General features: G+C 37.5%; 1 protein-coding gene across 2 annotated transcripts in view; it reads right to left on the bottom strand.

Moving 5' to 3' along the window:
* Positions 1 to 14,919, bottom strand: part of RNF217 (ring finger protein 217) — a 44,847-nt gene that overhangs the window by 3,593 nt on the left and 26,335 nt on the right. The window contains exons 4-5 of one of the 2 annotated variants that reach the window (XM_034418733.2): positions 14,262 to 14,463; positions 1,404 to 1,488 (exon numbers count right to left, since the gene is read on the bottom strand). In XM_034418733.2, the coding sequence (XP_034274624.2) occupies positions 1,404 to 1,488; positions 14,262 to 14,463 (287 nt within the window). The remainder of the gene's footprint in view (positions 1 to 1,403; positions 1,489 to 14,261; positions 14,464 to 14,919) is intronic. The other variant, XM_034418731.2, reaches the window with a different exon arrangement.

Raw genomic sequence — 14,919 nt, 5'->3', positions numbered from 1 at the left:
AAATGAATAATATTGGGTATTTGAAAACAATCTGTAAACATTTCAGAAATTTTACTCTTTGAGTAGAATTTGCAACTCTACCAGTAATTAACTGTATGGCACTGTGGAAATTATGCAAGTGAAGGCATTTCAAGGTAGTTAATAAGCAAGGTATTGCTTATATTCCCAAACTTAGATAAATTTACAGAATGTACAAAAAATCACTCAACTTCCCCCTCATGACTGAAGATATCTTTTTAAAAGTTTTGTCTTGGGAGATCTAGCAGTATCTTCTTAAATACATCAAGTGCAAGATTTTTTTTAACAGTGTAACAAGCAAATTTTACTTTATCTGTGATCTCTGATGTGGCATCTGGAGGTGAAATTTAGCCACAGATCACCATTAACATCTACCATTCCCTCAGTTTTATCTTAAAATAAAAACAATAGATAGATAGAGAGAGAGAGAGAGAGAGAGAGAGAGAGAGAGAGAGAGCAAAACTGTCATGCTGCAAAGCAAAGTGCCAGCTTCCAGTATCATCTTTATTTCCAAGAAAGTAAAAATGATTAGGGAAAGTACTTTGTAAGTATTTTCTAAATGTTTAGGGAAAGTACTCCAGAAAGTACTTTGCCTGGAAGTATGCCCATCTACTCAGAAAATGAATACAAATCAAGAGCAATAGGTTTTATTGGCATGTTAAGTAGATTCTGAAATGGGATTATAGCATGCATGGTAACCATTGTGGGTGGACAAAGCCGCCATTTCATTTCAAGATTTAAAAGGCTGCCCAACTCAGACAGTGTGACTCTTGACATACAACATCTGTAACAGGTTCTCATAATTCCAAACATATCTACTCACTGTGACTTAGCTTCTGATATTCGGAAGAGAATTTTACAATGTGCTGTTTGCTAGTGTTTTCAATGGTTCCTGCTGAATTTATTTATTCTAACTCTTGTGACTTTTTTAAAATTTACTTTCATATAATGATAGGAAGAAGATAGCAGTTTCAACTAAATCTATTGGGAAACAGAGTAAAGATAAGAGGAAGAAGAATCAGAAAAAAACTCATTATCTATAACATTTAAATGTTACACTGGATCAGAATCCCTTCAATTCATGAAAACCTAATGTAATCCAAATGAATACAACCAGTGTTAAAATGGAATTGTGTGAACTGTTACTTGCAAATATTAAATATAATCAATATCTTCCAAATGTGCAGTTACTGAATTGTAGGGTGTTATTTATAGATAAATAGAGGTTGAATTTCTGGAGACAGAAAGAGAGTTAATTGTGCCTTTAACTGAGTTTCCAAGATCTCAATGTCAGATATCTCTGAAATATTTCTTCTTTCCCCATTTATAATTTTTTTGAATTCGATATGTTCCAGAGTTTGAAAATTATGTAATTCAAAACATACCTTTTTCTCTTACCTATTAGAACAACTACAGCTCCTACTACCAGTCCCAAAACCAGTACTACTGGTGCAATAAGTAACTTCCCACCTGAAAAATAGAATTTTGTATACAGATTGTGAGATATTTCAAACCATGCTATTTTAATTTCTGCTGGGAACAAACTAATAAAAATAAGCGAATAAACATTAAAAATTTAATGAATATGCATACCATTTACTTACATGAGAAAATACTAAATTGTTTTGCTTTTTGTGAATTACACTATATACCCCTTAATGAAAAAAATCATTTAATTTATGTAACTTATGGGCCATCCAACTCCAAAGACTGGAGATCACTGCTTCGTAAATCTAACTCCAGTTGCACACAAGGAAATGAATAACTAGATTAGGGGATAAAACTGAACTTCTGTTATTTTCTCAGTGGAAACTGTACCCCTTTTCTAGGATTAAATTTCAAAATTACTCATAACATCAAAAACCACACTATTAATTCAATGTGTAATTGGCTCCTTACAAAACATGTTACAAAACCCAAAAGTAATTGTCTTTTGAAATCATGGAACCTTCCACTCTGGGGTTTCTTTTCTCTCCGAAGAGACTAAGAAGAGGGTAAAAGTGCACAATCAGAATCTACTTCATTTTTTCTAAGAGTAGTTTAGAAATACAGTATGCATGAAATAGATGATCATTAGTCCCTGCTTTTTATAATTGGTTAATCATATACCTGACTCCAATCCCACAAAATTCATGACTTTGTGCAAGTGTAAGAATTGATACTGTTTTAAAGGCAAAGGGTGGTCACACCAAATATTGATTTGATGTGGATTTGTGTTTTTATTTACACCTTCCATTTTGTTAATTGATAAAAATAAACTATTAACACTTCTGCTTCTGAAAGCATTCTTAATTTATAGCATTTTTGCCCAACTGCCTAACATAATGCACAGTACTGTACATCCAAGATATTTGGACTTTGCTGAAGAAATCCATTGCCTGTCAAATATGAGCTGTGCATATTTATATAACTCTCTCTCTCTCTCTCTCTCTCTCTCTCTCTCTCTCTCTCTCTCTCTCTCTCTCTCTCTCTCTCTCTCTCTGCCTTTGCAGTAGGCAATTGCTGCTGTAGGACTCTTCCTCAGTGACTCAATGGCTAGAACAGAGGTGAGCAATTAATTTTTCCCATGGATCCACATCAGGAGTGAAATTCACTTACCTTTCCCTACCAGCTTGCAACTGTGAGCATGTGCGCTTCCTCCACGCATGCGCAGAGCCTTCTGTGCATGAGCAGAGGGTAAAAAATGGGACATGACGATGTCCGGGCGGGTGGGTGGAGCCTCCCACCACTGGCGCTACCAGACCGTGCGATCTGGATAGATCCGGCTGAATTTCACCCCTGCGAGCGCACTGCTTTACCCAGATGGTCAGACTGGGATCATTGTGGGACTGTATGTGGCTCACGGGTTATAAAAGGAACAGACCTGGACTAACAAATTAACTGCCACTAGGTTCCGGTAGTTTTATTTTGCTTCCCCCTCTTAATTCTTTCAATTTTACTTTTCTGTTATGGGACACCAGTCAGAATTTGACCACAACAGTTTGTGCAATAAATGAACTTGTTAGTGTTTTAATTATTATCTGATTTTAATGAATATTCTCAAGTACAATATTGTACTTTCCACCGTTAAAACTATAAACTAACAGTGGAAATGAAGGTGTATGAGTTAAAAATAAGAGGGCAGTTTTTGCATGTTCAACAGACTCTAAGTATAGAGGATAGATGTTTATAAATTTAGAACAGAAATTTTAAAAATATATAAACATCTACAGAGTGGTGAAATCCAATTTTTTTAACTAGATTCTGTGGGCATGGCTTGGTGGGTGTGGTGTGGCTTGGTGGGCATGGCTTGGTGGGCGTGGCAGGGGAAGGATATTGCAAAATCTCTATTCCCACCCTCACTCTGGGGCCAGCCAGAGGTGGTATTTACCAGTTCTCCTAACTGCTCAAAATTTTGGCTACCGGTTCTCCAGAACCTGTCACAACCTGCTGGATTTCACCCCTGCATCTACCTTGATGGCCTGCTATGGCCTGAATTTCCAACATCACATCCACAGTTCTATTATGATGCCTCCCTTGGTGACAATCAAGTTTCACTTGATTTACTAATTTATTTTACATCCATTTAATTGAAAAATAATGATTAGTGGAAAGTTGGCATGTTATTACAAAATTATCAGCTTCAGGCAAAAATGCAGGCTACTGGACTCTGCATAGACCCCAGAAATATTATTTAAAAAATTAAAAACTGAGTTTTATTTGAAAGTATGTTCGCCTACAAGTTTATTGTTTAAATATACTGATGAGACACAGAATATAAATTAGCCAGATAAAAGAGGAACATAGTACATAACTCACAGACATAGTGAGTTATTTTGAAAGAGGAAAGAATCACAGTTGGTAAAATGTAAACTAATTCTTTATATAATATACATGAATCTTTTCTGTTATCTTTTTCTTTCCCCTTTTATATATAAGATGTAAATAGGATTTAAAAATGCAGCCATGTGAGGTGTGGAAGCAAAATATCACCCCTTCCACCTTTTGCAATGCTTAATTTTGGGTAAGAGATTTACTCCATTTCTATTGACGATGTCAGCTTTGTATTTTTATTTTTTTTAAAAAACAAGATTAAGCTTACATTGCAAAAAGTCTGATGACATTTAGCATGCTGACATTTCTCCCAACATTTATCTTAAATGCTCATTGCCATTTTAAATGTTCACTGATGCTCTGCTACATGCTGTCCTATAATTGACTGTATTCCATTTCATTTCAATTGTTTTATGTAAAAAGTTATTATCTTTTCTTTCCTGGAATCCTGTAGGGCAGACACTGTGTTGTAGAAAAAGCAGACAGCGCCACTCTTGTTAAGCAAACAAGCCAGCAGACAGCACAGAGTATAGACAACAGTACAGTAGGCAACAAAGAACAAAGCTGTTAAGAGATAAAGTAAACTTTCCCCAAAGGCTATTATCAGAGACCGCATTCCATCTATTGTAACATAAATGCCCAGGTCTTATAACATATTATAACATACTATCCAGTTGGTAAGTAGTGCAAGTCAGTTTGTATTGCATATATGTAAACAGATAAAATAAAAGACTCTGTTTTCTGATTCATTGTCATCTGATTATGTGAGACAGATGCTTTGGTTGTTGTTAAAGAAGATGCAATACAATCCTTTTTCTTTACAGCATTTTTGGTAAAGGAATCAATTTTATATAATAATTTGGTACCTTAAGTAGAATTGGAAGGGGTTGACTGCAGTGGTGGGTTTCAAAAATTTTTACTACCGGCTCTGTGGGTGTGGCTTTGTGGGTGTAGCAGTGGAAGGATACTGTAAAATCTCCATTCCCACCCCACTCCAGGGGAAGGTTACTGCAAAATCCCCATTTCCTCCCGATCAGCTGGGACTTGGGAGGCAGAGATGGGGGCGGGGCCAGTCAGAATTTTTACTACCAGTTCTCCGAACTACTCAAAATTTCCGCAACCGGTTCTCCAGAACTGGTCAGAACCTGCTGAAATCCACCTGTGGTTGACTGGTGAACAAAAATTATGCCTACAAATGATTTCATCCTTGTCCTAATTCCTCTCAGATCCCCTCTCCAATTCAAACTTGGTAAAGATAAAAAATGGGTAAGCTGGCAAAAAAAAAAAAGACCCAACATCCTGGGTGACTCCTGTGGCATGTGTTCAGTGATTGGTCTTTATACCATCATCAATATCTTAAATTCTATCCCTGCATGTGGGATCAGAAAGGCTGAAACACTTGAATCACTGATCCAGCTAATGCAAAATAATTAAGGAAGTGAAGAGGGTGAACTATAGACATTGATGGAATGGATGGACACCTAACAATCCTTAACACAAATATTGGGTATAAATACCTGTGAATTGGATAAATATTATTTTATTTTAAAAGACCATCAATATATAAAGGTAGGTAGAAGTATAATGAAGACTTATAAGCAGAAAGGGAAAAATGCTAAGTGTTTTAATCTAGGTAAATTTAATTAAACTCAATTTAGAAATAAATCCCTGAAGACACAGGGAGCACAACTACTCATTGCAGTCACATGAAAATTGTCTTCAATGCTTATGACAGCACCACCTATATGTAAAATCAGAGAAATGTGCATTTGACACATCAAAGTTGAATTCCTAGATTACCCTATTTTCTGTCCTTTGATCTCTGCAAATAATAAGGGAGATGACCTTGAGACAAATATGCAAGACTATTACATAAACAGAGACAGCTGATACATTCTTTAAATTCTGGGAAGCAAAGTATTATCTGGAAGGTGCTCAGGCAAGGATCTCTCTGATTCGCTAAGGTTTAAGAGGGAAAGGAGGTAAAGCATTATCAGGCTTGCAAGATTCTGTTACTTTAGCCAATCTCAATCTAGTTCTAATTTTCTTGTGGAACTGATTTTCTGGTCTAGTTTACCTAGTCTATCTATTCTAGAGAGTTGGGGAGATGGCTTCTGTTGGAAATATGAAAGAATGATTTCCTATATACAAAGGATGCTGAAACATCTTTTAAGATCTAACAAACAAGAGAGCGCTCAGAAGTAGCTCAGGCAGATGTTAAAGTGTGGGTGGGTGGGGTGGGGTGGAGAACAGCATAATCAGACTTGCATGATTCTGCTATTACAGACAATCTCAATAAAAGTAGTTCTAGTCAACCATAGATATCAACCATAAATACCTCGTGGTGCGACCGGAACAACCTGGAACTGAACACACTGAAAACCGTAGAAATGGTGGTAGACTTTAGGAGAAACCCTTCCATACTTCCACCTCTCACAATACTAGACAACACAGTATCAACATTAAAGACCTTCAAATTTCTAGGTTCTACCATATCGCAAGATCTAAAATGGACAGCTAACATCAAAAACGTCATCAAAAAAGCACAACAAAGAATGTTCTTTCTGCGCCAACTCAGAAAGCTCAAACTGACCAAGGAGCTGCTGATCCAGTTCTACAGAGGAATTATTGAGTCTGTCATCTGCACCTCTATAACTGTCTGGTTTGGTTCTGCAACCCAACAAGACAGACACAGACTTCAGACAATAATTAGAACTGCAGAAAAAACAATTGCTACCAACCTGCCTTCCATTGAGGACCTGTATATTGCACGAGTCAAAAAGAGGGCTGTGAAAATATTTACAGACTCCTCGCATCCTGAACATAAACTGTTTCAACTCCTACCCTCAAAACGACGCTATAGAGCACTGCAGACCAGAACTAGACACATGAACAGTTTTTTCCCAAATGCCATCACTTTGCTAAACAAATAATTCCCTCAACACTGTCAAACTATTTATTAAGTCTGCACTACTATTAATTTTCTCATCGTTCCCACCACCCATCTCCTCCCACTTATGACTGTATTACTGTAACCTTGTTGCTGGTATCCTTACGATTTATATTGATAGTTTCCTGATTGCTTATGTGTAACCTATGACTATCATTAAGTGTTGTACCTTATGATTCTTGATGAACGTATCTTTTCTTTTATGTACCCTGAGAGCATATGCACCAAGACAAATTCCTTGTCAATCACATTTGGCCAATAAAAAAATCTATTCTATTCTATTCTATCTGCATCCTGCATTCTAATGGGCTGACATCTACCCACCTATTCTACCTACTTAGCCTGATCTACCTACTTTATCTATCCAGACAAACATTTTCTGTGCTAATAACTCTGGTTGCAAATCATCCTCTCTTTTCCCTTTCTCTTCATGTCTACAACTCCATGTGCAAATACACTCACAAGATTTGCCTATCTCTCACACCCTATACTAGCAGTTTATGTTGTGGTCCGCCAGCAGCCTGCGGAGCTGGCAGCAGAGTCGGTCAGTAAGGAGGCTGGGAAGGAACATGGGCCAATCCTGGAGTCTGGGGAAGGCTCAGACAAGGGCTCTGCGTTGGAGGCAGAGATGGGTCCAGGGCCATCTGGGAGTTATGTGCGGACTCCGGAGTCTATAGAGTCGGACATCAAAGAAGCAAAGGAACAGGGGGAGCCTGTTCCTAGTGCGCACATGCGCAGAGCTGCCAGAAGGCAAGAACAGTTAAAATGAAATGGACAACTCAGGAGTAAGGCTTGAAGATCAATGGCCCCTCCCATAAGATATAAAGCAAGAGCAAAGGCATGTGGGCCTTTGCAGGAAGCAACGTTGTGGATGATGTCAGTTTGTAATTTGAAGCTCCGTTTTTGACTCTGTGTGTTTCCGTGTGGCTTGCCAAGATAATTGCCAATTAGGTCTTTGGCAACATGTCAAAGAAGATAAAGGTGGGTGTTTACCAGCCTTATCCGACGGACTGTGGCAGACTTCTGTTGGACTATTTATAAACTCTTGGTGATTCAGCACGTGCTGTGAATGAAATTCACAGCTGTTAAAATTTAAAAGGGTTTTGGGACTAATTGTGTGCTTTTTACTATATCAGGAAGCCTAGGTCAGAACAGTTTAGAGTGCAAATGCATGTATCATGCTTGCCTATCCCCTGCTTTCCTTGCCAGTGACTCTGTATACAAGTACAGTTGCAAGAAAAAGTATGTGAACTCCTTGGGATTACGTGGAGTTTTGCATGAATTGGTCATAAAATGTGCTCTGAACTTCATCTAAGTCACAACAATAGAAAAACACAGTCTGCTTAAAATAATACTACACAAACATTAGATGTTGCCATGGTTTAATTGAACATAACATGTAAACATTCACAGTGCAGGGAGGAAAAAGTATGTGAGCCCCTAGCCTAATGACCTCTCCAAGAGCTAATTGGAGCCAGGAGTGAGCCAACCTTGACTCTAATCAGTGTGATGATATTGGATGTGTTGCTGACAGCTGTCCTGCCCTTTAAAAACACACACCTGTTTTGGGTTTACTGGTTTCAAGAAGCACTGTCTGATGTGAACCATGCCTTGCAGAAAAGAGTTGTCAGAAGACCTACGATCAAGAATTGTTGACTTGCATGAAGCTGGAAAGGGTTACAAAAGTATCTCCAAAAGCCTTGATGTTCATGTGTCCACGGTAAGACAGACTGTCTACAAATGGAGAAAGTTTAGCACTGTTGCTACTCTCCCTAGGCATGGTCGTCCTGTAAAAATGACTGCAAGAGCACAGCACAGAATGCTTCATGAGGTAAAGAAGAATCCTAGAGTGTCAGCTAAAGACCTACAGAAATCTCTGGCACATGCTAACATTTTTGTTGACACATCTACAATAAGGAAAACATTAAAGAAGAATGGAGGACATGGGAGGACACCACGGAGGAAGCCATTGCTGTCCAAAAAAAATATTGCAGCACGTTTGAAGTTTGCAAAAGAGCACCTGGAAGTTCCACAGCACTACTGGCAAAATATACTGTGGACAGATGAAACCAAAATTGAGTTGTTTGGGAAGAACACACAACATTATGTGTGGAGAAAAAAAGGCACAGCACACCAACATCAAAACCTCATCCCCACTGTAAAACATGGCGGAGAGAGCATCATGGTTTGGGGCTGCTTTGCTGCCTCAGGGCCTGGACGGATTGTTGTCATTGATGGGAAAATGAATTCCAGAGTTTATCAAGACATTTTGCAGGAAAACGTACGACCATCTGTCCACCAACTGAAGCTCCGCAGAGGATGGATGATGCAACAGGACAATGACCCAAAGCATACAAGTAATTCAACAAAAAAATGGCTTCAACAGCACAGAATACGCCTTCTGGAGTGGCCCAGTCAGAGGCCTGACCTCAACCCGATTGAAATGCTGTGGCATGACCTTAAGAGAGCAATTCACACCAGACATCCCAAGAATATTGCTACACTGAAACAGTTTTGTGAAGAGGAGTGGTCCAAAATTACTCCAGATCGTTGTGCAGGTCTGATCTGCAACTACAAACGTTTGGTTGAGGTTATTGCTGCCAAAGGAGGGTCAACCAGTTATTAAGTCCAAAGGTTCACATACTTTTTCCTCCCTGCACTGTGAATATTTACATGTTATGTTCCATTAAACCATGGCAACATCTAATGTTTGTGTAGTATTATTTTAAGCAGACTGTGCTTTTCTATTGTTGTGACTTAGATGAAGTTCAGAGCACATTTTATGACCAATTCATGCAAAACTCCACGTAATCCCAAGGGGCTCACATACTTTTTCTTGCAACTGTACATAGGATGCTCCCATTTCACCTTAAGGGTTATGTAGAGAAAAGTGATAACCAAGACAGTTGAGAAAGTGCTTCAAAAGAGAATTTGAACAAAGATACAAAACTAAGGATGTGAGTATACATGCATTTGCATATGCACGGTAATATACATATTCAGGTACTCCGCAACTTACAAAATTAGGACCAGAATCAGTTGTTGAATGCAGTGGTACTTAAGTTAGAGACTATGTGACTGCTTTGCTCATTGACTGCAATCTTGGCACTTCCAGTTGCAGTAATTAAACCATCCCCTGGTCATTAAGTGGCTGGAGCAAAAGAGCTGCCTGCTAAAGGATTTCAGCTCTGCACAGAACTGAAATCCTCCTGGCAGGCAGTTTCTTGAGAGTGAAAGGGCTGCTTACCAGAGGGTTTCAGTTCTGTGTGGAGCTGAAATCCTCCTGGCTAGGGGCCCTTTCAAACTCAAATGTTTCAGCTCTATTCCTGCAGCCCCACAAGGATTTTCCTCTCTTCTCCATCCCTTCAGCTTGCAACCTTTATCTTGAACTTCCCAATTGGTTTTCTGCAGAAGCTGGCAGAGAAGATTGCAAATGGCAATTGCATGATTGTATGGTGCTTGGCAGCCAGTCATAAATACAAACCAGTTGTCAAGTTCCCAAAATATGGTGATTTGACTGTGGAGGGAGGATACAGTGAGATGTTTTGCAATGACTGTGGTTTATGGGAAGAAAAACATCTTTCTTAGGCCATGGTAACTTTGGTCATTAAATGATATTCCTAAATCAAAGACTATCTGTGCAATGACAAAATCAACAATATAATTGCAGCAGCAAGTCTATTTTCAGTTTGCAAATGATTAATCTATTGTCAGCTTTAAACTGACTTTTCTGATATTTAAGAGACAGTTGGCTTATCTGGTTTATAAATAATATTTAATGAACAAAAGACCTTGGCCAAGAATCAACATGGTCAAATGGGGATTCTTCACTGGACCAGAAATTTACAATAGAAGTAACAGGCAAATTATGCAATGCCTCTAATGCTTTTCTTTGTCAGAAGCAGACTGTTGTGCAGTGTGGAAACTCACTATGAGCAGCTCACAAGCATGAAATACACACAGTGGTGAAACAACATGGAAGAAGTTGAGGGAAAAAAGCAAGTGTCAGCATTCTGATGCTGCCATAAAAAGGAGGGGACGAGGCTTGACTTTTCACCTACTTATTTTCTCTGTAGATAATATCCCCTAGGAGATGGGATGGGAGGGGGGGACATTCCTGTGGGCTGAGGTCAGAAGCTGGGGAGACTGACTTGGAAGATGGCCAATGAGAAGATGAGAATTGGGGAATGGAAAGGGAAGGGTTTGGGGGTCAGAGGGTTAGTATCGGCTACGACAAAGTCGGGGCCAGATCTGTCGTACTCAATAAATGGAATATTTCAGCAAAGATTAATTGTTTGGGAGTGCAATTTATTTGAAATGACATCGAAACCTGACAGCAAGATCTAAAAATCTTGCCTACACATTGCATGTCAAAGTATGCCCACTTGCCCACCTAGCAGCTCGAAACCTGCAAATGCAAGTAGATAAACAGGTACCACTATGGTGGGCACATTAACAGGGACATGAAAGGAGCCCCCAACTGGGCATCCCCAGGCAACGGTAATGTCACCAGCTAATCCTTTCAACCCAGAAGTGCCTTAGTGCTTCCAACACGATGCGATGCAAGTGTAGTAGGTTTTTAAAGCAATCTTATGAAATATTTCTTACAACCCTCCTTTATCCAAACCCAGGACAACACATGTAATCACAGATCAAAATGCCAAACAATGTATCATTTATAAACACACACACACACACACAATACTTCCATAAGTATTGGAAATGTTGCTCTCATAATGCTAAATTTGTTAGTTGTCCTAGCTCTGCCTAGACAGATGTATGCATATCTTGTTAAGTAGAGAAATTAAATTTAGTCCTGGACTTATTTAAGAGTACATATTTTCTACTGATTACAGAGAGGCTTATGCATGGGCAGGGACTCATGATCATTTAGTAATCTGTACATTTTTATATTTCTTCTGAAGTTAAATCAATTGAAATCTGTTGAATGCCAAGCAGCTCCCACCCCCACTATAAAGAAATGAATTCTGTGGTTTGTTTTACCTCTGAGTACAATACAAAAGCAGTAATGCATCATCTGATCTATTATTTAATTCACTTAATTGGATTCAGATTCTGCAGTGCTTTAATATCTTAATACATTTGAAAGAGCTGCATTTTACTAATTTCCAAACCATCAGTGGGATATGCAATCTTGGCCAAAACATCAGTAACTTTGGAAGAGCATCTTGAGTTTCAAAGCAACTGAGCAAAAAGAAATTAGTTAACATTTCGCCTTGTTCTTTGCCAAATAATTTTAAAAAGCATGTTTCTTCTTGATGTTCCCCACGCTATAGTTTATCAGATGAAGATACAGAAAACGGAATACATAGTAGAAATGTATTCCTTTGTTAACTTCTCAATAAACTCCCCCCTCCCACCAACAATTTATAAGGCAAGCTACTTCATACCTAAGAACGATAGCTTCCACTGACAATTCAGTTAACATTGCAGTAATTGCTTAATGGAGTGGTCAGTACATTTATTTCATATTTCATTGAGTTACATTGATAAGAACAAATGTACTACTGTTCCAGCTACTAGTATTCTTATTAATAATTGTGTCTCCTTAACCCATTTTCTTTTCTACCCATTTCTCAATGTTTAGTACTTATTCTGCAGGTCTATAAAATCAAAGCACAAGAAGCAATATCCTTCCAACAATGCAGAAATTCCTTGAAGTTTTTTTTTAATAATTCTGAACCATAGGCAATCATCATTTTAGTTTAGACAAATATTTTAAAAACATCCAGTGTATTTTATTTATTTATTTAAACTCTGCTGCTAGGTTGTTGTTTGCTGTTCCATCATGATCTTGTAAAAAGAATAAAAGAAATAAAAAGTTCTAACAGCTATTCTGCTATGCTCCCCTGTATCCATGATTCTGATATGTATTATGAGAGTTCCATTAAAGCACATTAAAAAAACCTATACATCATATAACCTTTCCATTTTTTAACAGGATGGCATCATGATCTGGACAAAAAACCCATACCTTTAAACTCATTCTTTGTAATAGCAACACAACTTTTGACAACTATGAAACCCTTAAGATTAATTAATTATTCAATTTATTATCAGTTCTCCTAGAAGTCAAGGGGGCTGTATGGGAGCATCTCCCATACAGAGACAGAGACAAGGGGCTGGATGGATGGAGAAAAAAATGAGTTCAGAAAAATGGAAAATGTGTAAGCCTAGTTGTTTATTATTTTCTATAGATACATGATTTGCATTTTAAAAAAACAGATTAAGTCTGAAATGTATAGAAAATATTAGGATAAATCCATCATTATGTTAACAGATGTGATTGTGAAACCAAAGTTCTAATTTCTCCATTTCTTTGGTGGAGGCTGGGGAATTCTGGGAGTTGAAGTCCACAAGGCTTAAAGTTGCTAAGGTTGGACACCCCTGCTCTCGATCGTTAGATTCTCAAAATACAGTATATAACTGGCATCTAATTATATATCTGTTAAGAAGTTCAAATCACATTTGTGCAATTCTTTTTTCCCCCCTCTCATTTATTTTTATTCATATTCCTTTTCTAGCCAATCATAAAAACGTTCCCATATTTTGAAGTACACCGAGTCCTCTTTATCTTTTATTCTTAACGTTAATCTGTTCATTTCTGCACATTCTAAAATTTTATTTATTATCTCTCCTTCTAACAGGATTTTTTTTCTGCTTTCCAGTTTTGTGCAAATACTATTCTAGCCGCTGTTATTATATGTATAATCAAATATGTATCTTCTTTGCCATATTTCTCCAGTAAAATCCCCAATAAAAATGTTTCTGGTTTTAATTCTATACACTGGTGTAGTATTCCTTCTAACCATGTTTGTATTTTAATGCAATAATTCTTTGCTTCCTTACATGACACCACATATGATAATATGATCCTGGCGACTGATGACATTTCCAACATTTAGCTGATTTGTCTTTAAACATTTTTGCTAACCTTTCTGGTGGCATATGCCATCTATAAAATATTTTATATAAATTTTCTTTATATGCTGTTGCCATTGTTAATTTATAATTCCTTTCCCATAGTTGTTGCCATTTCTCTAATTCAATCATATAGCCAAAATTTTTTGCCCATGCCATCATTTCTTTTACTTCATCTTCTAATCTAATTTGCAGTAGATAATTATATAATTTCTTAATCATTTTTTCATCTGTTCCCATCAGTATCTCATCCAATTCTGATTTACCCATATTAAAACCATACTGTTTAAGATCTTTTTCGTATCTTGATTGTATTGATGCAACTTCAAGATGCACAGAATTAGGAAACCTGACAAACATACTTTAGGAAGAAATTCCCATGGTAATGAATGTTATGTTCAGAACAAAAATTTATAGTTGGAGGAAGTATGTTTATTATTCTACGACGTGTTAATGAGGAATAAACATCAGAGTTCTTATCAATGGCAATTACTTCATGGATGACATAATTTTCCAGTAGATTTTATTACCTACTTACCACAGACAGAGCCTCTCACTAATCTCCTTAAATGTGGATTTTCAGGGAGGTAGCGGTATCTACATCCAAAAACACTGAGGTTTGATGTGTGATCTCCAAAGAAACGAAGCTGGCGATATCTCTCCCCACAGCGGTAACAGAAGTTAGTGTTGCATTGTGAGCAAGTCATATGATCACAGCCTTCTGTTCTCTGAATATGAATCTTTAAAAGTAAAACAGGTGGGAGGGACAGATAAAAATAATTGCTTTAAAAAAAGGAAGATTCCACCCAACTTTAACTACCTCAATTGTTTTATGATAAATCATCCAACAAATTCTGAAGAAAGGTACTATTGTATTAATAGAGAGATTTATAGGAGAAGCTAAAAGGCTGCTGCAATTAAGGCTTTTAAAATACTGTCTAAAACCACAAAAATTTATAAACTTAAGAGACTGGTTATTTTCTCTGTAACAATGACACAACAATAAGTTAAATCTAAGAAAAAACAATTAAAGTGCTGCAAAGTTAAGACATTCAAGAAAATTGACAAGATTTTTCAGCAATTCAGATTTCCCAAACCAGCATTCCAAGCCTCTCATTCCTAGCCAAGGAGGAAAGCTATTATCCCATAGACCATCACCAAACATTTGCCTAAGTCTTTGGATAGAGTCATAGGTT

The sequence above is a fragment of the Pantherophis guttatus genome, chromosome 1 (assembly GCF_059756535.1).
Source record: "Pantherophis guttatus breed Tessera chromosome 1, ASM5975653v1, whole genome shotgun sequence".
Lineage (NCBI taxonomy): Eukaryota > Metazoa > Chordata > Lepidosauria > Squamata > Colubridae > Pantherophis > Pantherophis guttatus.
The sequence above is the reverse complement of the archived record's forward strand: the minus strand, read 5'-3'. Positions and strand labels throughout refer to the sequence as shown.